The sequence below is a fragment of the Lampetra fluviatilis genome, chromosome 1 (genome assembly GCF_964198595.1).
Source record: "Lampetra fluviatilis chromosome 1, kcLamFluv1.1, whole genome shotgun sequence".
Taxonomy (NCBI): Eukaryota; Metazoa; Chordata; class Hyperoartia; order Petromyzontiformes; family Petromyzontidae; genus Lampetra; species Lampetra fluviatilis.
This window is the reverse complement of record NC_136275.1, coordinates 23,838,631-23,860,441: the sequence shown is the minus strand read 5'-3', so window position 1 is coordinate 23,860,441 and position 21,811 is coordinate 23,838,631. Positions and strand designations below refer to the sequence as shown.

Here is a 21,811-nt window from a genome sequence, read left to right as displayed (position 1 = left end):
AATGTTATTCTACAGAGTAGTGGGTCGCCGCTCCTCTTATCCGCATTGATACGAGCGGTATGTCGGGACTATGGATTAACCGCACGAAAAAAACCTATCTGCACAGATGCATCTGGACAAGAGAAGTATTATCAAACAGGAGGTATCTAACGGTGCAACGCGTCTCATCTGTTAAATATATGCAGCTAATAGGATTGTCATCGATTGATCCTGGCTGCAGACATTGGTAGGTCACAAATAATAATGAAGATAAGAGAGCAGTTTCACTGTATTATGCATCCCGTTATGACAAATAAAGGACTTAAGTCGTGTAGGCAGTTTGAGCAACTTTGGATAAGACTTATTATGATCCTGCCCATACCCGAGCATGGAGTGGCATTCGCTTGTTCAGCTCTTCTGCGCATTCGTCCTCGCTGCTGCGCTTGGACAACGACGCGAGAACAGAATGATCCACGCCACGTGGGTCGCGGCGTTTTTGTGCGCGGTGGGACGGAGTCGCCAAAAAGAAATCAATTCATTACGATTTTGACCGTTTATTCGGGACCCCGGAGTCCCGCCATAAGGTTAATATATATAGACAATATATTGTCAGAGAGAGCAACGTTTTAATGCAGTACGGTAGTTAATGCTGCTCATTGATATAAAGACCCATATCTTTCCTCTTTCGACAACTAAAGTGTGAATGAACACACACACACGCAGGTGTGTTTGCACGCATTACGCTAAAGTCAAGTAAAATCAAACGCGTAAATAAAATCCAGGTAAACTACAAACTTTACCATCGAAATCATTATCATTTGTGCGAAAACCTCCCCCCACCTCCTTCTAAACCATTGTGTATTTGATAGCACACGTTAATTCATTTGGCGAAACTACCCACACAAAACGACACAGAGAGACTCGCACAACTGACGGGGGGCAGTGCAATCTCCATGCCCTATGACGGTCACACCGCACCGATCAATACTCACGTGGGAGGAGGTGGGGACGGCGTCCAAAAGAAGGGTTCCCTACCACCAGCAGTGCGCCCTGGATCTCTGCGTGGGGCGGCGTGCTGTTGGTTGTTATCCTGGCTGCAACTGAGCCCTCGGTCCTTTTGCCCCTGGAGTTTGGTGGAGGGGAGAGTGAGGAAGGAGGATGGGGGTGGGTGGGGGTGGGTGGGAGGTAAATGTCCGATATACGTCAGTTTCCCGAGGGTGAACTTTCCGTGCATTGCACCTCCCTTACTGATCTCATTCTGTCTTGCGCACTTTGGTGGCGTTTTTGGGCCAGAGTTGATCAAACCAACGCATGAAAAAGCCACATATATGTAGCTGGTTACCGGTGTGCGGCTTTATCTCGAAATGTCTTCGTTTTGTTAGCAGTAACTCATAACGGTTATAGATCTTACAGGAAGCACCATAGTTTTTTAGTCGAATGTCTCGAATAAAGGTAACGATATTCGTTGTTTTTAAACAGCTCTCGTAGGGGGACGGTTCAGCGGATTGGAATCCAGATATCGCCGTTAGTTCGATTCCATTCTCCAGGCATGGCAGTTAAAACAACGGGGTGATTTTCTTCAATTCCATTCCTACTCCCCCCTTGCCTCTATCCGCCCAGCAGTATAAATGGTTTCACCACAGTCAATCGACAGGCCGTGCCTGGTAAGATAAAATGTGGGTATGCCCACTCACTTCTTTCCAGATGCCAGATCATCATGGAAGAGTAGACCAAACGCTCTGTAGAGCTGCCTTCAGTGGGGAGGTCATTCCGTCACCATTGGCAGTAAGCAAGCGAGGCAATTTCAGGGGTTTACTTTCTGAGAAACGAGGGCAAAAATATGGCACGTGGTTACCTTGACCGCCGTGCTGTTTGTAGTCCGTGCGTGCCAATCAGCGATTCACTGAAATTCCACTAGAAATGCAAAATATTTCCAATCCCCTGACTTTTGGAAGTAGTATTCTAGCTGGAAAACCGGTTCCCAGTTGATCTTTTATCGTTTAACAACCCTAGTTTTGGCATCGCTGCTGTGTGTGTACGTATATACTGGACATCTGGACATCAGTGAGAAAGAGCTGTATAGCTCATTGGATGCCCCCAGTATAAATAAATATTCTGATTCTAATATGCATTTGTATACATCGTTTGGTTTGTGAGACTCCATTTCCTGCGTGTGTCTTCTTTGTTTGTATGATGTGCATGAATTATTGTCGGAATTGTTATCGTGTGTGTCATCCCTCTGGGATCGATAATATGAGAATGTCATTGGTGGTCATCCTATATAGTGCTGGACATCTGTGAAAACGAGCTTCATAGCTCATCGGATTATGATAAAGATTTCGAGAGTGTCCCTAAATATGGGAATGTCGAATTTGCCAACGGGGCTGCCAGTAGAGATAAGTGCTGCTCTAGAACTCTGCTCTTATGAGCATAGGCATCCTTTACTCTCGTTGAATTCACCTATTCCATTGGAGCAAACATCTGAATATTCCGTAAAACGTTGACGTCAAGGCAGTAATGACCTTCAAACCAACGTCGCAGTCCTCTCTACTTACAGGTGCCCTTAGGAGCTCATATATAGTACTGTAAGCATGTTTTCATACGTAGCACATGATAACTGTCATATAATGGATATAAATATGTTCACACCTCCGATGAGCACGGTTGACTACGTATGGTGCAAAATAAGTTCAACATACGAAGGGTTAGTGAATGATTATGTACAAATGTTCAAGCGTCACTCTGTGCTCATGCATTAGCTCTAAGACGTGATTTGCTAATGTTCCTGGAAGTGGCCAGAACTTTCCAGTTAGGGTTTGGTTGTTGAAACTAATGGTCACGATTTGTGTTTAAAAGCAGGGGCGGTTTCTTCATTAGGGCGATTGGGCGACGCACCACCAATGTCATTCAACCACAGAGTCACGCTAGCCGTCACTGTGCCTCTGGATATAGTCCAATCAGCGTCATGCTACGTTCTATGGAGTACCGCCTCTTTTTGGGCGATTTCCCTCCAGCTGAGAATCGCCCCGAGTGGTCCCATAGACTTACATTCAAAGATGCTTTTTTTCGAACGGGGGCGCTGCAATGCATTCTCTATGGCTTCCGGGAGGGCTCGCCCTAACGTGCTTACGTCATCATACGTGCTTACATCATCATACGTAAGCACGTTTCATCCAACAATATAAATTGTCGCCACCTAGTGGAATCTTTAATAAAATAAACTTGAGTGGTTTGTTTTAATAGTGAGTATAGAAACAAACAAGATGTATTGTAAGAGTCACTTTATTTTTCATTAATATTAAAGAAGTGAAGTTGTATTTACATGCTTAAGCTGTTAATTTATCCATTGCATGGGTGGACCTTATCCTTATCAATCATCCAGACATTTGCCCCCCCTGAGAGATTTTGCAGGAGCCGCCACTGTTTAAAAGTTTAACGAAGTATGGCTTTAAATGTCATGCCTTACAATCAGTTATATAATATGTGCATCAACGCGTTAGTTTCACCAAAAAAGTTTGGCACCATGCCGTGTGCCATACAGTATGTATTTTCAGACAGACCTTATTGTGATACAAATGTACGTGTTAAAACAATAACAACATATGTCGCGCTAAAACTGAAGCCTTTGGTAAATCACAGTGCCCTGAAAGGAATATATATATTATCGGTAACCCTTTGGCTCATGGCCTTTCTTCATAGAATCGATATCACTGTTTTAGAAATGTGTGTATTAACAAATCAAATACTGTACACTGTAATCAATTAAAATGTCGTGGTTAAAAGTGTCAGATAGATGCTGGATTTTACCAAATGATTAAATGACTTAATATTGAAATACACAGTGTTACTAACCAAAGCAGAATCCAACTCAGGGAATGGTTATAAGACATTCACCTTAAGCCTGCTGCAATAATAAGGCTTGGGTGGACATACTTTAAACCGTCATGCAAAACACGTTCCTTCGGAGTGGGCAGGTAGGAACTTGGTTGGACAGTGCATTCGTGCACGACAGACAGACAAATAATCCCTGGTGGGCAGTGTGGAACCTGTTGTTCCTACCTGTATAAAAGATAAATTGACTTTAGGGAGCCAGGCAGCCAGCCAGGTAGCCAAGCTCCCTTAACTATCGGCCCCTCCCCCTTGCTTAGGCACCTCCCCTTACCCCCCCCTCCCTTAGGCCCCTCCCCCCTTAGGCCCCTCCCCTGACCAACCCCCATATCCTTAGGCCCCTCCCCTGACCCCCCCCCCATATCCTGAGGCCCCTCCCCTGACCCCCTTCCCTTAGGCCCCTCCTCTGACCCCCCCCCCATATCCTGAGGCCCCTCCCCTGACCCCCCATCCCTTAGGCCCTTCCCCTCTCCGTACCCGGCAGTAGGTCTCCACCAATCAAAGAGCTGTTTATATTATATATATATTTATGCACGACAGACAGTCAGACAGACAAATAATCCCTGGTGGGCAGTGTGGAACATTGTTCCTACCTGTATAATCCTCTTGTCAACAGATACAGTAAGGCATTTAACATACAGTGAGCATGTTGGCCTAAACCCAGTGGGAATAATTGCACAAACACACATTTTTACAGACTGATAGTTGAACAACACACTTAGCCATACGTAGATAGAAAAACAGCATGATTCTGACACAAATACTGAATAAACAGTACGCTGCACAATATAATAAATTGGGAGATATTTTAAAAGAGACAATTTTAAAAGACGGTGAGAAAAGTTCTGCAACGTCTCTCTCCGTGACGGATCCCTATTCAAATGAGTGTGTTGACGGTACAGCATAGGGGTTTCAAAATACAACGGCAGATGTTTTGGACCAATGTTTACATGATGCATTTAAAGAAGTTCATAAATAATCCGCTATATAAGCGTAAGTTAATACGAAAGATGGTAAACATTTGAGATCTGCGAGTACAACAACATCATGCTGTGACTTAACGATTGACCAAATTAATCTATTCTCTGAACTATCATCACATGCACTATAAGTATAGATGCTTACATTCAAACCATGCTTTTAATATTACATGATAAGGTCTTAGAACCACATTACATGGAACCCTGGAATTTATACCGAGGATTAAATAACGCATTCATTAATGTAATTTTACTGAGGCTTTAACAGAACGAGGATTTACCGATGACCATGAACGACACATTTTTGACAAGCGCCACTTTTGCCGTTTAATGTTTGTGCGTGTGACGCCACCTTGTGGTTTTACAAGACCAATATGAAGTCATTTTAATTGTAACGCTGGTCTACAGCCAAAATGCTTCCGAAATAAATGTAGTCCAACTTGACTAATTCTGGGTCACTGAGGATCAAAATGATGCTTAAAATTGTTGCTTGGCTCTAGTTTTCAAGCTATGCTGCTGGGTCAGTATATACGACCCTTGACTTGGGAATGGCGGAGGATAAGTGAGTTCTAAAGGGAAGGGATTTAAATTTAAACCAGAAATGACTAAAATACATCTTTAACTGGATCTATGAATAAATCTATGACTGGGTTTGGACAGTACTTGCTAATAATAGAGGTGTTTTGGGTTAGATCACGTAAATATAAATGTGTCGTTAAAACCCTCCACCACCCGACACAGCCAACTAGAAAGGGTTGTCACGTAAACAGAACGTGGCCAATTCGTCACTAGTACAGCACACCGGTTGTGTGTTGGAGAGCCAAGCCACACCATTTACAATCTGAGTACGACGTTTCGCCAGTAATTACAACCAGCTTCATCAGGCGACAGCCAGATTTGTGGAGAAGTCCACCTGTTTCGTTCCTGATATAGAGGCGTAGAGGTGGTGACCACGCTTATGTGCTCTTGCATAAAGTGGTGGTGGCGGAGTTAATGAGTCAACGCCCATTATGCGAGCCTATTGAACTTGTCCTTCCTGTCCACTGTATGTATTAAAATAGCCCTACCAACGGTAATCCCTATAGAAGTATGGTGGTCTGTATAGGCATGCGTTTAAACAATGTATTATTTGATGATTCGCTTCCACGCAGCACTAAGTCGGTAGCTATCCGAACAGGTAAATGTATTTGTATTTCTTTCGATTTAGATAGATTCTCTAATTAGTCTTGGCTAGTAGTAGCTATAGTTTTGCACAAAACTTCAACATTATCAAAATCAATTGAGTGCCCTTGTTGGCATGCGTGTTCTGCTACTGCTGACAGTTGTATTTGGGATAATTTTAATATATATTTGGTGTTCTTTTAGTCTCATGCTGATCATTCGTCCTGTTTGCCCAACATAGCATTTGCCACAAGTGCAGTTAATCCTGTACACACCTTCTGTTGATAGCTTCGGTAATACATATTTTGTACCATATATGAATTTCTGTATTTTATGTGTAGGACTCGTACTCGGGTTGTCTTTCCATTCGCTTTATTCACACTTAGAGTTCACCTCCTCATCGTTACCGCTCCGTGTCTCCCCGTTCGCTCCGTTCCACCGTCCGTCATTAACGACACTCCCTGTCTCCCCGTTCGCTCGCTCCGCTCCACGATTCCGCTCCGCTCTCTCTCCGTCTCTCCCAAGGTCCGTACACTCCTCTTCTACCCTACCACTGTTACCGTACTCTCTGCTCTCTCTATCACCGTTACCGTACTCTCTGCTCTATCACCGTTACCGTACTCTCTGCTCTATCACCGTTACCGTTACCGTACTCGCTGCTCTCTCTATCACCGTTACCGTACTCTCTGCTCTCTCTATCACTGTTATCGTACTCTCTGCTCTATCTATCACCGGCCACCATCACTCCAGCTTCAACCAAGACTCCCGTCTCTACGTTACGCTATCCTTTTATATCCACACCAATCAGTCCCAATCAATTATCTCCCCCCCCCCCCCGCTTTACCACTCGCCCCCGGGCCCCCAGCCTCACATGACTTTGTTATTCCTGCCTGAGCGGCGCCAGTCATTAAGCACTCACCCTCTTAACCAATCACCGGCCTGTGTCCCCCGGTTACCCCTAACACCTGTCGCGCCTCTTAACGGCGTCTCCCTCACGCCCAACAACAACAACACCGTCCTCAAATACCCCCCACTGTACACTGCTCTCTTGCATAGCAACAGCACAAGAGAACGCGTTGCGCGCCATATTTCAAGTCCTACATATGTACCGTGCCAAATCTGACTCGGATGTTTTGTTTTTCCAAACATCTGGCTAGTTTATCAGTTACTCCCGCAATGTACGGTATTCTGATCGTTTTAATTACTTGGGCAGTTTCAATGCTTTTGTTATTTTATTTGGTTTTGGCATGCAATTCCCTGTTGATTTGTGCATCATTGTAACTGTTTAATGTTTTAGTTTTATTATTTTATTATTTCCCTTCTATGTGACTTTACCGAAAGAACCAAGAAGATCATTGTAACTGTTCATTTGCAGCACTTCTTGAACTTGTTCAATTTCACTTCTCAGACTGTCACCATCTGACACTTTCTTAGCCCGATGAATGAGCGTCTTGATAAGAGCAGACTTCTGTACAGGGTGATGGTGTGACTGTATTCAAATAGGCGTCAGTATGCGTTTTCTTTCGGTAGACACTGTGTTATTTTACCATTTTGACCCCGTCTGAGCAGAATATCCAGAAATGTTAGAGTTCTGTCAGCTTCCACTTCCATGGTGAACTGGATGGATGGGTTTTGCGAGTTGAGATGATTTCGAAATTCGTTAACTGTATCTTTGCCGTGTGACCAGACCACCAATGTGTCATCCACATATCTAAATCAAGCAGAGGGGTTTAGTGTGCTTGAAGCTATTGCTTTTGTTTCAAAATCTTCCATTTACAAATTCGCTATCACAGGAGACAAAGGGGAGAGCCCATTGCTGCTCCTTCCTTTTGTTTACAGAAGTCACCTTTCCACAAGAAATAGGTGTTCTTTAGACAGTGCTCAGCTATACTCTTTGGTTCTTTCGGTAAAGTCACGTAGGTAGAAATAAAAAAAAAATCACGACGTTTCGAACGCAACACAAGCGCCCGTCTTCAGGTGAAAATCGCGATAGCCACGATGTCTGCTGCGAGCAGCACGATGTCTGCTGACTTTACCGAAATAGTATGGATTCCTGCAGTCACGAAAGCTTCAAATCAAGAGTGTTCAGCTCGTCTTGGGATATCTTTGGATAAACCTTTGTTCGTTACCAGTGTCGAGTAATTTAATTGACTCGTTGACCGGAACCCTCGTTAATTAAAGAAGTCACATCAAAACTTACGACAATATAATTCGGGTTAAGCTTAATATATTAAATGACATTTACGAGATGTTCAGAGTTTTTTTTTATGAACGAAGAGGTCCTACCGATGTAGGGCTGTATTTGTTTCGTTACGTATTGTGCTAATTTGTATGTGGCAGTGGCTATTGTACTAACTATGGGTCTTAATGGGACACCAGGTTTGTGAATTTTTGGTAGCCCATAAAGTCTCGGTGGTTTTGATGCCCTTGGTTTGATCAGGTATTGCTCGTCCTTGGGAATTGATGACGTGGCAATGATGGCCGTTGTTTTACGTTCCAAGGTTGGGTCTCATTTAATTTTAAGGTAGGTACCTTCATCGAGTAAATTTTTTATTTTATTATTGTAGTCCCTACGGGATATCACATCAGTTGATCGGCCCTTATCAGCAGCAAGAATTTGGATATCTTTATTTGCTCTGAATTCTTTTGAGGCTTTTGCTTCACTGAAGTTGATATTTATTTTTGGCAATTTGCTGTTCTCAATAATTTTGGCATCCTCATGCCAAGTCATCTCAGCTTGATTATGGGGGAGATGTCTAACTGCTGATGGCACTTCAGCAATTATCTCATCGACAGGGATTGTACGTGGGGCAACAGTAAATTTAAGACCTTTAGACAGGACTGAAACCATATCGCTGGATAATTCAACGTTAGTCATGTTGATAACCGTTTTCTTTATAAAATGTTCATTTTTAGTTGAGAGTTGTTATACTCTTTGATTCTTTCGGTAAAGTCACGTAGGTATAAAATAAAAGAAATCACGACGTTTCGGGCACAACAAAAGCGTCCCTCATCAGGTGGGAAAACATGGCCTGCTGCTGAGGCAGACTGTTTTAAAAGGTTTGAAATGGGTGTAGCCCAAGGGTCATAAAGAAGTGGCCGGTGCTAGTGATGTTAATGTGAGAAATTAGCATGTCAGTTACATGCTAGATAGGAGAGCGGCCTCCTCGACGAGGGCACAGAAGTGGCTATGTTAATGTGAGAGATTAGCATGTTCATGCAAAATCGAAGAGTGGTGCAATCCAAAGGCATGAGTGCAACCCAACGGGTGCAATCCAAAGGACATGTGAGCATGCGAGTGCAATCCAAAGGCATGAGAGTGCAATGCAAAGGACATGTGATGACCGAAAGGATGAGATGGTGGGTACAAGGGGCGAAATGAGGTTTCTCCGCAGGGTTGCCGGGCTCGCTCTCCGTGATCAGGTGAGGAGCTCGGTAATCCGTGAGAGCCTCAGTCGAGCCGCTGCTCCTCCGAATCGAGAGGAGCCAGTTGAGGTGGTTCGGGCACCTGGTGAGGATGACCCCTCGATAGAATCCCCCTGGAACTCTACTGGGCAGCAGCAGCACGTCCCACAGGGCGAACACCCCGAGGCCAGCCCAGGACATGCTGGCGGGACTATGTCGGCCTGAGAACACCTGGGAATTCCCCAAGAAGAGCTAGAGTCTGTGTATTGTAGTATATAGTGTATAGTAGTGTATAGTGTCGTGTATAGTAGTGTATAGTATATAGTAGTGTATAGAGTCTGTGTATAATAGTGTATAGTAGTGTATAGAGTCTGTGTATAGTAGTGTATAGTAGTGTATAGAGTCTGTGTATAGTAGTGTATAGTGTATTCTAATGGGGGGCTAGAGTCTGTGTATAGTATTGTATAGTGTATAGCAGAGGTGTGGACTCGAGTCATGTGACTTGGACTCGAGTCAGACTCGAGTCATGAATTTGATGACTTGCGACTCGACTTGGACTTGCATAACAATGACTTTGTCCCACCTCTGGTGTATAGCAATGTAGTGCTGGATTCCGTCGCCAGGGAAAGGGAGGTCTGGACCGCCCTCCTCAACATGCTGCCGACGCGACTCTCGCTAGGGACAAGCGAACTGAGAAACGAACGAAGTGTATCGATTGGTGGCTATTGATTCTTCGCACAGCTCATTCAATACTACACAGCCCCGCCCACCTGTAGGCACCGCCCACCCCTCCCAGCCCCGCCTCCTTCCAGCCCTCCTCCTATTGGCCCCGCCCTCCCCCCCGGTTCCGTACCCCCCCCCGTCCCTTCCCACCCCTGACCCCTGACCCGGAAGCGGAAGCGCCGTTTTTCTGTTCAGTCATTGTGAGGCACCGTGGTGTGGGGGGCAAAGAAGGCGGCAGACGCAAATTCGAGTCAACTTTCAAGTTTCGTTCGCAACCGAGCGACGTAATCCAGTCCGCCATGAAGGAGGCAGCGGTGGCCAAGCCCGCCAAGAAGAAGGACAAGGAGAAGGCCAAGGTGGAGGACGTTGAGATGAAAGACGCGGCGGATGGTGGCGAGGCCGTGGCGCCCGCGGACCCCGTGCGGACGCAGAAGGAGACGGACGCGCTCGCCCTGGAAGGTGCGAGAGACCCCGTTGTCGTCCCTTGCTGTGCGTGTTGTGTGCCATGATATGTTGCCTTGCCTCGAAGGCGGCCTAACGTACCCCCCCACCCCCTTCGCTCCCGCTCCCCGGTTGGCATCGCGCGGGTGATGTCGAGGCCTGGGTAGGTGTGGAGTGGCTGCGATTGGCAGCAGTAGGGTCGTCTGATTAACAGCATCGTGATCTTAACAGTCGTGCCATTGTTGTGATTAGGCTCAAATTATTGTTTTGATATCCACCATCAACAGTGTCATCGTGATTAACAATAGTGTGAGTCTACGTTCAGCATAGTCATTGTTAATTGTCAGCTGCAGCAGCGTTATTATCTAAAGAATCGTTTTCAGTCAATAATTGTCAACAATCATCGTCCGAATCACCATATGCCCCGAGTGGCCTTTAGTGAGGCCACTGACGTGCGGACCCCGACAATACACAAATGTGAAAACACCCCCATAATCGTACTGTCAAACCCCCCCCAATGGTTTAAAATGTGTGGCGTCCCTCACACTAATGATGTCTTATCGAAAGTGGCCCCCACTCTGAAAATGTATTCTCTTGGACCATGTGATAACGGATTTGTTTTGTTGATTAACTATATTGAATTTTGTAATCTGGATTATTCAGTTTATCCCTTATGAAGGTATAAACATTGCATTTCTCACCATTGATTTACTTATATACGTTTTTTTACCAAGTCTATACTCCTGTGTACTATCGCCGTCATTAGGAATTCTCACAGCAATGTCACGCCATGTATCTTGAATGACCGTGCAAGTGATTATCTGAACTTGTGCGAAACACTAAGTGGCCATTTTATGCATTTGGGGCACAAATTCCCACCAATTACTGTGACAGTTAAACTGATCATCAAACCAATTAGACAGTGATTTAATTTATGAGCTGGAATTGAAAATATATTTTTGTATGTCATTCGTGACCAAACTGACACAATTTAGTACACGAGAGAATTCAGTACAATAGTCTGAGAACCTCAGTGGGGTGGGATCTTGGTGGCATTGACTCAGCACTCCAATCGTGAGCTGTGTAGCCTCCTCCCCTTTGCTGCTTTTAATATCTTGAAGGTTTTTCATAACATAATTTATAAGTGAACTTACTTTAGGAAAGTATACTCTCTCTCTCTCTCTTGATGCTTAGCTTTGGCCTTTATTGTTGATGTGGTGTTCACACGCTGGATGTGAGTGTTGTAAATGTGAATGCAGAGTGGTCAGATCCAGAAGACATCATGCAACCTGTTTTTTGTTGGCACCAGTCTTTTGTGGCTGAGAAGGCTTTTTTTGTTTAATATTTCGTCATTTAACATTTAATGTTTTTTTCCCAGTTACGACTTAAAGGTAATCTTACTTTGTACCCCCTGGAAGTAGTTTGATTAGCATAGTGTAAAACGTGGAGTGTACAGTACTTTAACGTTCATCTGGAGACCTGGCTGCAATATTAGGGACACAAACATTTGGTGGGTATGGTCCTAACCAGAAAGCCTTAAGTTGCAGCCTCAATGAAGTACTCTGATGCATCATGCTTTTCCGAAGTCTTAAATGCTAACATTAAACTTTGTGTGTGTGTGTGCCGGTATAACGTCTTCCTCAGACCTGAAGGAACAGGTACGGCAGATCGAGAAGTCGGTGTCAAGCAAAGAGCCGCGCTTCGTGCTGCGTGTGCTGCGTGCCTTGCCCTCGACACGCCGCAAATTGAACGCACATGTCCTGCGCAAGGCGCTCGCCGGGTTCTACACATCCAGCGGTGCAGCACCTGCCCGTGACCTCCTCCTCACCTTCTTTGATGAGGTTTGCGCCATCCTCAACACTGCCTCCACGCGCCTTCACACGTCTTTGCTTCACCCTTGTTGTGTTTTTGATAGAACATCGTTTAGCACTGATGTTTGGTAAACAAATGTGGATGGTTACCTAAAATTGCTTAGGTGATTGTTTCTTGTAACGTGTTCTGCTTTAAGTGAAAAACTAAAGGAAAAGTTCAAGAAAGCTGTTTAATGCAAGCAGCTGCTTGTGGTGTTGATTTTTTAAGCATGAAGAAAGTAAAATGCTCCGCCTGCCTAAGTTAGTTTTGGGCTGTGCTTAATGTCCATTGGTGGCTTAGAGCCAGTAGTGTCGATTCGAAATTCCTTTGGCAAAGAAAAATCTTTTCATAGGGTAACCACAATTTAATTCTACGGTGTATGGATCCAGTAAAAAAAAAAATTCTAAAAGCGTGTTAGTGTCGATGTTGATTGTTCACTTATGGGCAACAGCTCCATTGTTTTCTTGGATGCAATACATTTGTGTTAAGTGTTATCATTTGCAGCTGCATTAGGTCAGATGGATTACAGGTGCTGTTTCTTATTGGCAGCAGCCTTATAGGTTGCCTAAGTGTTAGGTTCTGGCACTGCTAAGTGGGGGTCTTACCTCTAAATCCTTTGTGCTCCTATATAAATCATGACTTAAGCCATCACTCTGATCATCCTCTTGTTAAACTTCTAGTTGGCTTGTACATTTCCTTGTCTTTTTGGTATGTGTTCTGTACAGCCAATGGATGCGGAGGGTGAGGTTACGTTCCGACCACGCACGGGGAAGGCGGCAGCACAGCCCCTGCTGCCTGAGACGGAGACATACCTGCAACACCTGTGCGTGGTGTACCTGCTGGACAGCAAGCGCTACGACGATGTGAGCTCTCCAAACCGCACATCCTCCACACACTGCTCAAATGTAACTTGTGGTATGCTTGTAGCTTGATATGCGTGTAACTCAAAGTTTTATTCATGTAGGTTGAAAATTGTGTACTCATAGCTCACAGTATAATTAATATAGATCAGACTTCTTAGATATTCAAATTGAAACTGATTTATCAAAAAGAAAGTTCTTTAAAACATTATTTTCCACACCAATTATTGTCTGAGGCTGGAACATGTTTACGTAGATGTATCTAAAGACAACATTCCTTGCATTACAAGCACTTGGCACATCCCCAACCAATGCATAGCACACGTACAACAAATGTATACATTGGTTAAATTTAAGTTTCGGTGCTACCTGTTCATAGATTTAACTGATGTGCTACTCTCTTAAGTGTTGAAGCTATTCATAAATGAATCTATAGTGGCTTGTGTTTCTTGCACTAATAAGGATTTGCACTTTCATTTCGGCCAAACAGGCCCAAAAGTGCTCCGACGACCTCATGCAGAAAATCGCATCCCAGAACCGGCGCACTCTAGACCAGTTGGCGGCACGTTGCTACTTCTACCACTCGCGTGTCTACGAGTTTCTGGACAGGCTGGACTCCATCCGCAGGTGTGGCATGCGAAACCACGCAAGGTTCTGGCTCACATGATTGACTTTCCCCTCGCCGTGTGACCTGTATTGAACATCCCGTCGCGTTGTCTGCACATGGCAGCTTTCTGCAGAGCCGGCTGCGCACGGCCACGCTGAGGCATGACACAGATGGGCAGGCCACTCTGCTCAACCTGTTGCTGCGCAACTACCTGCACTACAACCTGTATGAGCAGGCTGGAAAGCTCGTATCCAAGTCGCTTTTCCCTGAGCAGGCAAACAACAATGAATGGGCTCGCTATCTCTACTACACTGGTGAGTACATCCTCCTGCCAGATGAACTACCACCTTCATTATTAGCAGTGCCTTTGAACAGACATATAGCGGACCATTGCCCGATACGTTGTGTTCTGCATTTTGTTATGCTGTAAGCATGAGTTATCATAACAGTGTTGTGGTGTTGCCAATATGTGCTACAATCACTGTTTTGCATAGTTTAGATGTTGAGATCCTACGTATCCAATGATCGCTTCCACTTCACCATTTAAAAAGAGCTCTTAACAAGTAAGAATAAAGTCTTCCGTTTTGTTGGTGGAAATAGGAGGCTTTATAAACTGAAGGAAAACATTTAAGCGAGGCAGAAACCTTTTGTGGTCTTGCACGCAAATCGGTTGTTGCTGTTTTTTTCTGTGTGGCAGGGCGCATCAAGGCCATCCAACTGGAGTACTCAGAAGCACGGAGAACTCTGACCAATGCTCTACGTAAAGCTCCACAGCACACAGCCGTGGGCTTCAAGCAGACAGTGAGACATTGCACAATAAATCGTGGCATGAACCCATCCACAGGGCAGTTTTCACATGTTACTACTGGGCTCTTACATTCTTCCACTTTTTGAGATGTCAGCTTTGCACGTGTGTATGGGGGAATGGCAATGCTATAGTTCTTGCACTGGGCTTTGATCCTGGCATCCTGGGTTTGTTTCCTTACCATTGGCACTTGGTATCTGAAACTGGGTCTTCCTAGGTCTGTTCAGTATTAAATCAATACTAAGTGCACTGTAAACAGCATAGAGGAGGCAAAGGTAGCTAAGGGTTGGCCACACCAGATCCTTCTGTGCAGTGATACATTGAGTAGTTAACTGCTAAAGCACTTGGCTCAACAGTCTTGACGTGTGTTCATGTGTGTTAGTATCTTCATATTCTTACTGTTCCTTCTTGGGACAGGTTCACAAGCTGTTGATCGTGGTGGAGCTACTGTTGGGGGAGATCCCTGACCGTCTGCAGTTCCGCCAGCCTTCCCTCAAGCGCTCTCTCATGCCTTACTTCTTACTCACCCAAGGTGTGTGTGTGTGCGCGCACATGCATATTTAGAAAAAAAATGTGAGCAGATGTTACATAGAATAGTGCAAGTTATAGAGATGCCCCGATTAATGTGGAATAACGTCGGTTTTAAGCCATGTTTGTTGCTTCTGCTAGATGTTTGCATACATTTTCCATTAAAATTTATAATCATGAAAAAGTAAATCTTGATGTTTTGCTCGAGGTAATTAAAGATGGTGTTTGTCTCCCTGGTGCAGCTGTGCGGACAGGGAACCTTTCCAAGTTCAACCAGGTTCTAGAGCAATTTGGAGACAAGTTCCAGACAGACTTCGCGTACACTCTGATTATTCGTCTGCGCCATAACGTGATAAAGACAGGTTTGTTCCAGCAAATCCTTTCAACCACACATCTCTCACTGCATTTGTGCTGAAATACCAATCTGTTTCGCCGCCAAAACATGACTGTAGAGTCTAAATTGCATGGCGGCAAAATCCTAAGCTTATGCCATCTGATTTCACCGTGAAATGGCTAGCCATTACACTCATCAAAATATGCATTTTTTAGGTTTGGATTATGTAAAAAAATGTTGACTAAATTGGACTTTTATATTCCAATTCTATGTGCTCAAATTAATATTACACCACATATGTATGTTGAGCTTCTATCGCACAGTATGTAGCCGACCATGCAAGTGGTACGTGTGATATTCCAATGTTGATATTACTTTTGATCACATAGGTCTATCGTGTTGGTATTTGGAACTTCACCTATATGCTTTGTGATGAGTTGGGTGTGTGGGCATGCTGTGTGCGTATGCATACAGGTGTGCGTATGATCAGCCTGTCGTACTCGCGTATCTCACTGGCTGACATCGCCCAGAAACTGCAGCTTGACAGTCCTGAGGACGCAGAGTTCATCGTTGCGAAGGTAACATTGCCCTGCTTTGTACAATATTTACACCTGGGATAACATGTATTTAAACCTAATTTTATCACAGGAGGGGCCTACTCTTGCGATTGATGTTATAGGATATTTAATGTATATATGTTGAAATTATTAACAGGTTCCTTCGGAGTGGGCAGGTAGGAACTTGGTTGGACAGCGCATTCGTGTACGACAGACAAATATTCACGACAGACAGACAAATAATCCCTGGTGGGCAGTGTGGAACCTGTTGTTCCTACCTGTATGAACGGTACATAGCCAACCATGCTAATCGGAGGTGCGGGGAAAGGACAACATACTAAACACAAAAACAAAATAGCAGATGACACTATTTTACGTTTATTACATCCCCCAACATGGTAATTGTGACATTTATAGATTGGATCTTAGACAAGCTTCAGTCACTTATTATGAGCATATGGTCCAATATTAGAATACACGCTCTCATGACAAGATTATACTTAATAATACCAGTGTCTGTTCCATAAGAACTCGAGGTAGATATATGTTTTCATGCTGAGCTGTGATGGTTAATTTTGGTCGAATGGTATCAAGACAAATAGTCATAACAACACTTTCCACAAAGTGTCCCATCGCCCACGTGATGTGGGTGTGTGTGTTCTGTGCGCGCTCAGGCCATCCGAGATGGGGTGATCGAGGCGAGCATCAACCACGAGAAAGGCTACGTGCAGTCCAAGGAGACCATTGACATATATGCAACTCGTGAGCCGCAGCTCGCCTTCCACCAGCGCATCGCCTTTTGCCTCGAGATGCACAACATGTCTGTGAAGGTGTGGTCCAGTGTCTCAACGTTTGGTGTTCTTAAGGTTAAATTTCGATTTAAAGCTTTCGTGACTGCAGGGATTCATATTCTTGGTTCTTTCGGTAAAGTCACGTAGAAGGGAAATAATAAAATAATAAAAATATTAAACAATCAAAATTCTCACGACGTTTCGACTGCAACACAAGCAATCGTCATAAGGTGTGAAATTCACAGCAAAAAAAATTCCACTTTTTAAAAAAATTCTTGCTCTGGATTTCACACCTGATGACGATTGCTTGTGTTGCAGTCGAAACGTCGTGATCATTTTTATTGTTTTATATATTATATTATTATTTCCCTTCCTACGTGACTTTACCGAAAGAACCAAGAATATTCTTAAGGTTCTTTGGCCGTATGTATATTCAACATCTCTTGCACCGTGCATAGCCATCAGTGGTAATCGGAGGTGCGGTCGCACCAGGCATAGCTGTGTGGCTTGGGCAGATGTTCACTTCAATGAACCCAGAACCTCTTGAGGTCTTTGCTTCTTCACCAATTGTTTTCACTTTGGTTGATGATAATGTATATAATAACGTATTTTATATGTATCCAGGAAAACCTCGCCTAAATATTGAGGCATTAGGAATAACTTGCATTCGGATTTTTTTTTCCAAATTCATTTTAAGCACCAGTTTGTGTATGGAAAGTGGTATACGTGGAATACCAGGGCAACACCCACGCATTGGCATAACACTGAAAAGGTACACAAACGTAGCTTCAGCAACCCAATTCTTGCTCTACTGTCATTGTTTGGCTACCTCACAGTTCAAGAGTTTTGGGAATTTCACAAAAACCGCATGATCCACTAAACACGTCTCCAAAGCACTGGATCGCAGGTGTGCGTCGCTGTGTCTAGTAACACATTCCTGCGGAGGGAGCTGGTAGGAACGTTGGGTTGCTCAGTCAATGGCCAGTGTCAACGGCGGCGTGGTGTATTCCGCAAATATGGCCGACTGTGAGGGCTGGCACAAGCTAGTGTGAGTAGGTTAAACGTTGAGTTTTATAAGGGCACCACAGGGTGACCAGCCCCTCCCCACCCAGCCCAGCCACACCCTCCCCTCCCCACCTGGCCCTCTCCACCCAGCCCCACCCCTCCCATTTTTGGATGCACGATGGATGGACACAATAATCCCCTGTGGGCTGGTGGAACCAGGTGGTTCCTACCAGTAAAACATTTCTTCTGCAATTATTTACATATCTTCGGTCCAGCCACCAGTAATGCACAAAAACTGCATATTAAAATTAATATTGATACTTATATTGCTATACATAGGTCTATAGGTAATCGATGGACATGTGATGTAGCATCAAGTGATGTAACCAGTTGCTGTTGTTTTGTGCAGGCAATGCGATTTCCTCCCAAGTCTTACAACAAAGACTTGGAGTCGGCAGAGGTGAGATTCATTGCCGAGTGACCTCAGCATGCAGCAAGATTCATCTTTTATTTTTCCTCCACAATTGCATGATGGATGTGCGCGTGGCTCCATACACACTACACATAAGCTATTCAACAGTACTCGTAATTACCCTAAAAATCCACTCTGAGCAATTGTGCTGTTTATTTAGTTTTGTTTTTCCATAGAACAGCATTAGTGACAATGGCAGTGTAAAGTTCTGTATTTATGGGATGATTTGTATTATAGGTGTGCCAATGTTACTATTACCATTGTATTCGTTTAAAATGGTGAACAAAAAATGATAGAGAGGTTACACCACCAAATATTGCATTGGTAGATCGTCATCTCCCCCGAGGATATTCTGTGAAAGGGTTACCAAATATGGGAAACTTATTTGCTAAATTTGCTGGACAATAATAGGTTGCCATTTTCAAGAGTGGAGTGTTGCGTGACAATGTTAAATGTTTGCAATTATGAATATAAAATTACCCTTCTGAACATCTGATGCCTCTGAGATTAGCGGAGGGGGGGGGATGGGTTTTTGAACAAACTGCAGCATAGCATGTCAAGTAGCTGAGAAATGTGTGGTAATGTTCCTCTTAGGTCATGTTCATAGGTTGAGGTGTGTTGTCTTTGTGTATATTCATACGTGTTTTGCACATTAAAAATGTATACTACGATTGTATGCTGTTTCTTAATGAGTTATATACATTACTTTATAATTCACTGCTGATATTTTCATGTGCAATGTAATATATTTGTATTTTACTACTTGGCTTAAAACATAAGTGAATCTGTATTTGACAGCCTCCAAAAAGAAACCTTGATTGAAGCAATTATGTATTTATGACAAACACCAGCTTTGTTGTAAAAATAATTTATTTTGAAATGGAGGACTTTCCATTTTAATGAAATTGAAATCCAGGACAAAATAAATAAATCCTCAAGATTTGAGTAAGTGGGAGGAGTTAAGCTTGGTATGTAATGTTTAAATTATTCTCTCTAATGGTAAGATGCGAGTTAAAATTGTATATGTCACTGCTTTATTTTTCAGACATTTTTAGAATTTGGTTATACAGCAACAGTTTTATTGCCCAGTATGCGCCGAGATTATGTTCAGATACAGTAAATAGTAACACCATATATAGCTGGAATCACGACGCCCGCATTGTGCACCTTGATTACACCCTGGCAACATGACATCACAAGTCCCGCTTGCTGTCAGTGCATCTGCATCATCAGTGATGTGTTCTTGTGCCTTTTAAAGGCTAAATTAGAGGCATCATGCAACACCACAAGCAGAAGTGTATTTGTTTTTAGAGACTTGGTCTGTGCTTTTACCTGCTCATGTGCCATCTACTTAAATTATTTTGTGGGTTCCTATTTGATTTTTGAAAATATATGCATTGCCAGGTGTGTGACGGGTACGTCCTGTATAAGAAAGTGTTGTGTTTACATCCATGGGTTCCTAAAAAAAAAAACATACGTATGAATGTAGGCAACTCTTGTCTTATCCAAGTCACCAAAGTCCCGCTGCATATGAGTGAGCGAGCGAGGTAGGCGGGCGAGCTGGTAGATGCGCGAGTGGGCTAGGAGCTGTGGTGCCTTGCCGCTGGGCACAGCGTGACACTGGTCATGTTTGCGGCACGTGCCTGTCAGGAGCGGCGTGAGCGGGAGCAGCAGGACCTGGAGTTCGCTAAGGAGATGGCGGAGGAGGACGATGACGGTTTCCCATGAGGGCAGCCTCGCACAACCATCAGCCACCTCATACACCTCACCCCTAACCTCATACAGTGGCTGCCACCAGGGAATGAGTGAAAATACGCCATCGCTTTCATGAGTTATACCATTAACCTTTTTTTTCTACACGTTTTAAGCAGGGGCAGTGGGACTTTCCCCAAGTAAATTAGACACGTGTATGCTTGGGTTGAGAAAAACGTTCTAGAACGCCCAATAACAAAACTAATGTAAAAAGTTATTTTTGGTGGGTCATTTTGAGCTCTTTAAAATGAACATAACTAATAAATTCGTCCAAACAGAGATGTTTTTTTAAGGGCATTGCAAAGTGTGCAGGTTTCAATTAGCGTTGTGAAGGAGCCGAGTCTCATTGGGGACTGCATCATCAGTGGTATCTGGACCTGGCACATGAAATGCACGCTTCAAGCTTTTTTTTGTTTAAATTTACCCCCAGCCCCCTTAACCCCCACGCTACAATACATCAAAAATAAAACTTTAAAGTTGCATGTTAATGACCTTTGTTTTATTGTCTTTAGTTTGTTGACCCACCCCCCGTACCTGTGATTAGCGTAGTTGGCTATGTACGGTACAAAATAAGTTCAACATACATACGTTGGAACGTTATGGTTGCATTTTTTTATGTTTATCCCATGAGCAGCATCTGGTCTGGAATGAAGGTATAATTGGGAAACTAACTGTATTGGAGTGAAATTATTCTTGCCTGATAACAGCTGTTTCACCACTAGGGTGGGCTGGTGGTCAAACTCGGTTGGCCCACTCGTCATACTTTTATCCAGAATGGTTATTCCAAGTCAGAAAAATAACGTTTAAATTCTACTGCCTGATGGGTTCAGTTTAACATTTTACTGCAGTAACTGCAAATATATACAATAAAACTGTTGATGAACATTGTCGAATTTCAGATGCTTCTTTGAATGTAAGGCCTTCGTTCTGAATTATTATGAAAGGCATGGGGGAATGGCAGTGCCATTTTTGGGACAACTTCTGTAAGCCAGGTCTCAACCAGTGTTCATTTCCAATTTGAAGAGACAACATTCCATCACGCGTGTGAATAATGCTGGAATACAACAGGAAGAACATGGATAAGGGTTGTAATCGCAAGAAGACAAGATTGAAACATGGTACTTGTTTTTTTGTTGTACTTTTATGAACGAGTTAAGAAAAGTTCATAAACACCACGTTTTAGTAATAACTGGTACCAGCTAAAACACCGAGAATATAAAGTGTGTTATTGATGAAACAATGATACTAACATGTTGGTGGAGGTCCGTTAAGCTTGGTGAATATCCAATGGTAATCCGTACGGAACACTTTACCAGGCTTAAATGGTTTCAACTGAGGTGGTGTTACATTCATTTTGCTTAGTTTCTGTCAGTAAAAGGGTGACTGGCATGGTGACTTACGCAACTGCTGTGCATTTTTCACATTCTAACGCTGGTATGTTTTGCTCAATCAAATGGGTATTCATAAGTAACTAACATTAATTATAGATACCTGTTTCCAGTACTCATCACACTTATTTATTTGTATTATGAGGCCAGTGGCTGGATCACTGTTTTTAATCCATATTTAATCTGGTTCCGAGAAAGTGAGCCGTATCATTTGCTTAATAGGCTTTCAAATTGCAATAACTGGTCAAACATTTTTCTTCTTCCCGTGCGGTTGCCTCATGCAC

At 43.6% G+C, this 21,811-nt stretch overlaps 2 protein-coding genes across 2 annotated transcripts in view; one reads left to right on the top strand and one right to left on the bottom strand.

The window, feature by feature from the left end:
* LOC144934192 (calcitonin gene-related peptide type 1 receptor-like) overlaps nt 1-1,070 on the bottom strand; it is a 37,264-nt gene extending 36,194 nt beyond the window's left edge. The window contains exon 1 of the mRNA XM_078859766.1: nt 972-1,070. The gene's annotated coding sequence lies outside the window, so the exon portion shown is untranslated. The remainder of the gene's footprint in view (nt 1-971) is intronic.
* A 9,222-nt stretch (nt 1,071-10,292) lies between these two features.
* PSMD3 (proteasome 26S subunit, non-ATPase 3) lies at nt 10,293-21,026 on the top strand. The gene is made up of 12 exons (XM_078859753.1): nt 10,293-10,595; nt 12,222-12,418; nt 13,154-13,291; nt 13,779-13,915; nt 14,019-14,209; nt 14,593-14,696; nt 15,118-15,232; nt 15,471-15,590; nt 16,037-16,140; nt 16,794-16,949; nt 18,325-18,375; nt 20,038-21,026. Exons 1-12 carry the CDS (start codon nt 10,436-10,438, stop codon nt 20,113-20,115), a joined length of 1,551 nt encoding a protein of 516 aa, XP_078715879.1. The 5' UTR covers nt 10,293-10,435; the 3' UTR covers nt 20,116-21,026.
* Nucleotides 21,027-21,811: the final 785 nt, after the last annotated feature.